General features: G+C 41.3%; 1 protein-coding gene across 2 annotated transcripts in view; it reads left to right on the top strand.

Moving 5' to 3' along the window:
- Positions 1 to 1,368, top strand: part of epn3b (epsin 3b) — a 21,509-nt gene that overhangs the window by 14,073 nt on the left and 6,068 nt on the right. The window contains exons 7-9 of one of the 2 annotated variants that reach the window (XM_014027857.1): positions 439 to 562; positions 651 to 821; positions 956 to 1,051. In XM_014027857.1, the coding sequence (XP_013883311.1) occupies positions 439 to 562; positions 651 to 821; positions 956 to 1,051 (391 nt within the window). The remainder of the gene's footprint in view (positions 1 to 438; positions 563 to 650; positions 822 to 955; positions 1,052 to 1,368) is intronic. The other variant, XM_014027858.1, reaches the window with a different exon arrangement.

Genomic DNA, 1,368 nt, shown 5'->3' on the forward strand with positions numbered 1-1,368 from the left:
ATATAAGCACATGTTGAAACCAGATGTGCACTGTCTAAAAAGCTGTATAATCAGTTTTTCTCACTGTCTGACATTAAATCAAACTGAACCATTCATCTCTGCTGAAGCTAAGAGCATCATTACCCACGGTGAAAGGACATGGGCTGAAAGGCCACTCAGCATGGAAGAAGTCATTACTCCAAAAGTGACTTAAAAAGCCAGATTACTGTTGGTAAATGCACACAAGAATGAAGACTTTACTTTCATGTACTGTTGTTTGATGAAACCACACTGACAATCCACTGAATGAAAAGATCCTAGTAATTTAATGTACTCTGTAGGATGCTGCTGTGACACCTGAATTTTCCCTCTGTAGGACAATAAAGGCTATTCTATTCTATTCTATTCTATTCTATTCTATTCTATTCTAACTCTTTTCACTTTTTCTTTTCTTTGTAGTCTGCCATGTTGGACCTTGTGGATATATTTGGACCTTCATCTGAGCCACAGCCTCCCACCAGTGAGCGTTGGCCCACCATTCAGCCCCCCTGTAACACCACCTCCAACCCCTGGGACTCTGTAGGTGGGTGCTTTGTTACAAAAACACCCAGTATAAAACCTAAAGGCATTTTAGTCAGAACCTAAGCCTAAACCTAAATCTGACTTTACAGCAGTTCGGTCCAGTACGCCTGTGATTGACAGCCCCTGGATGGACCCTCCCCCCTCTTYTAAAACATCCAATCCCTGGACTTCCTGTGCCAACTCACACACAGACCCCTGGGAGGCGGCACAGGCACCATCCAGTCCTCCCAATAATGCCTGGGACTGCCCAACACTTGAAGGTACTTTGTGTTTTATAGATTAAGCATCAAAATGTCTCATTAAAATACAAACACAAATTAGTTTTCCACAACTTTTTAAACATGTGTATTGCTTTMTTTTGTGCTGTTTTAGTCAGTTTCATTTTTTCAAACAGACGGTGATGGGACAGATCCATTCGCTGCACAGGAAGAGGTGAATCTTCAGCAGGAGGTTCCCCGAGTGTCCCCCTCTCAGCCCGCCAGCCCAACAGGTAGAGAAGCTCTAGGAGTGAGAAGAACTGTGGATTGACCACAGCGGATCCTGTAATACAGTCTTAACGTTTTCCCCAGAAAAAAAATACTGAATAGGATTCTGATAAACCATTCATTCAAAGTGAAGCTGACATGGAGTTAAGAAATATAAATACTCAAGACGTTAGGAGGTCCTACAGCTTGGCTTAGGCAAACTGCATTCAGATTACCAAAAGTATGCAGATACATGAGGTTTATATTAATAATAGGGCTGTCAAATGATTAATATTTTTAATCTGATTAATCCCAAAGTAGCTGTGAATTAATCATGATTAAT

Source organism: Austrofundulus limnaeus, unplaced genomic scaffold, assembly GCF_001266775.1.
Source record: "Austrofundulus limnaeus strain Quisiro unplaced genomic scaffold, Austrofundulus_limnaeus-1.0 Scaffold690, whole genome shotgun sequence".
In the NCBI taxonomy this organism is placed as follows: Eukaryota; Metazoa; Chordata; class Actinopteri; order Cyprinodontiformes; family Rivulidae; genus Austrofundulus; species Austrofundulus limnaeus.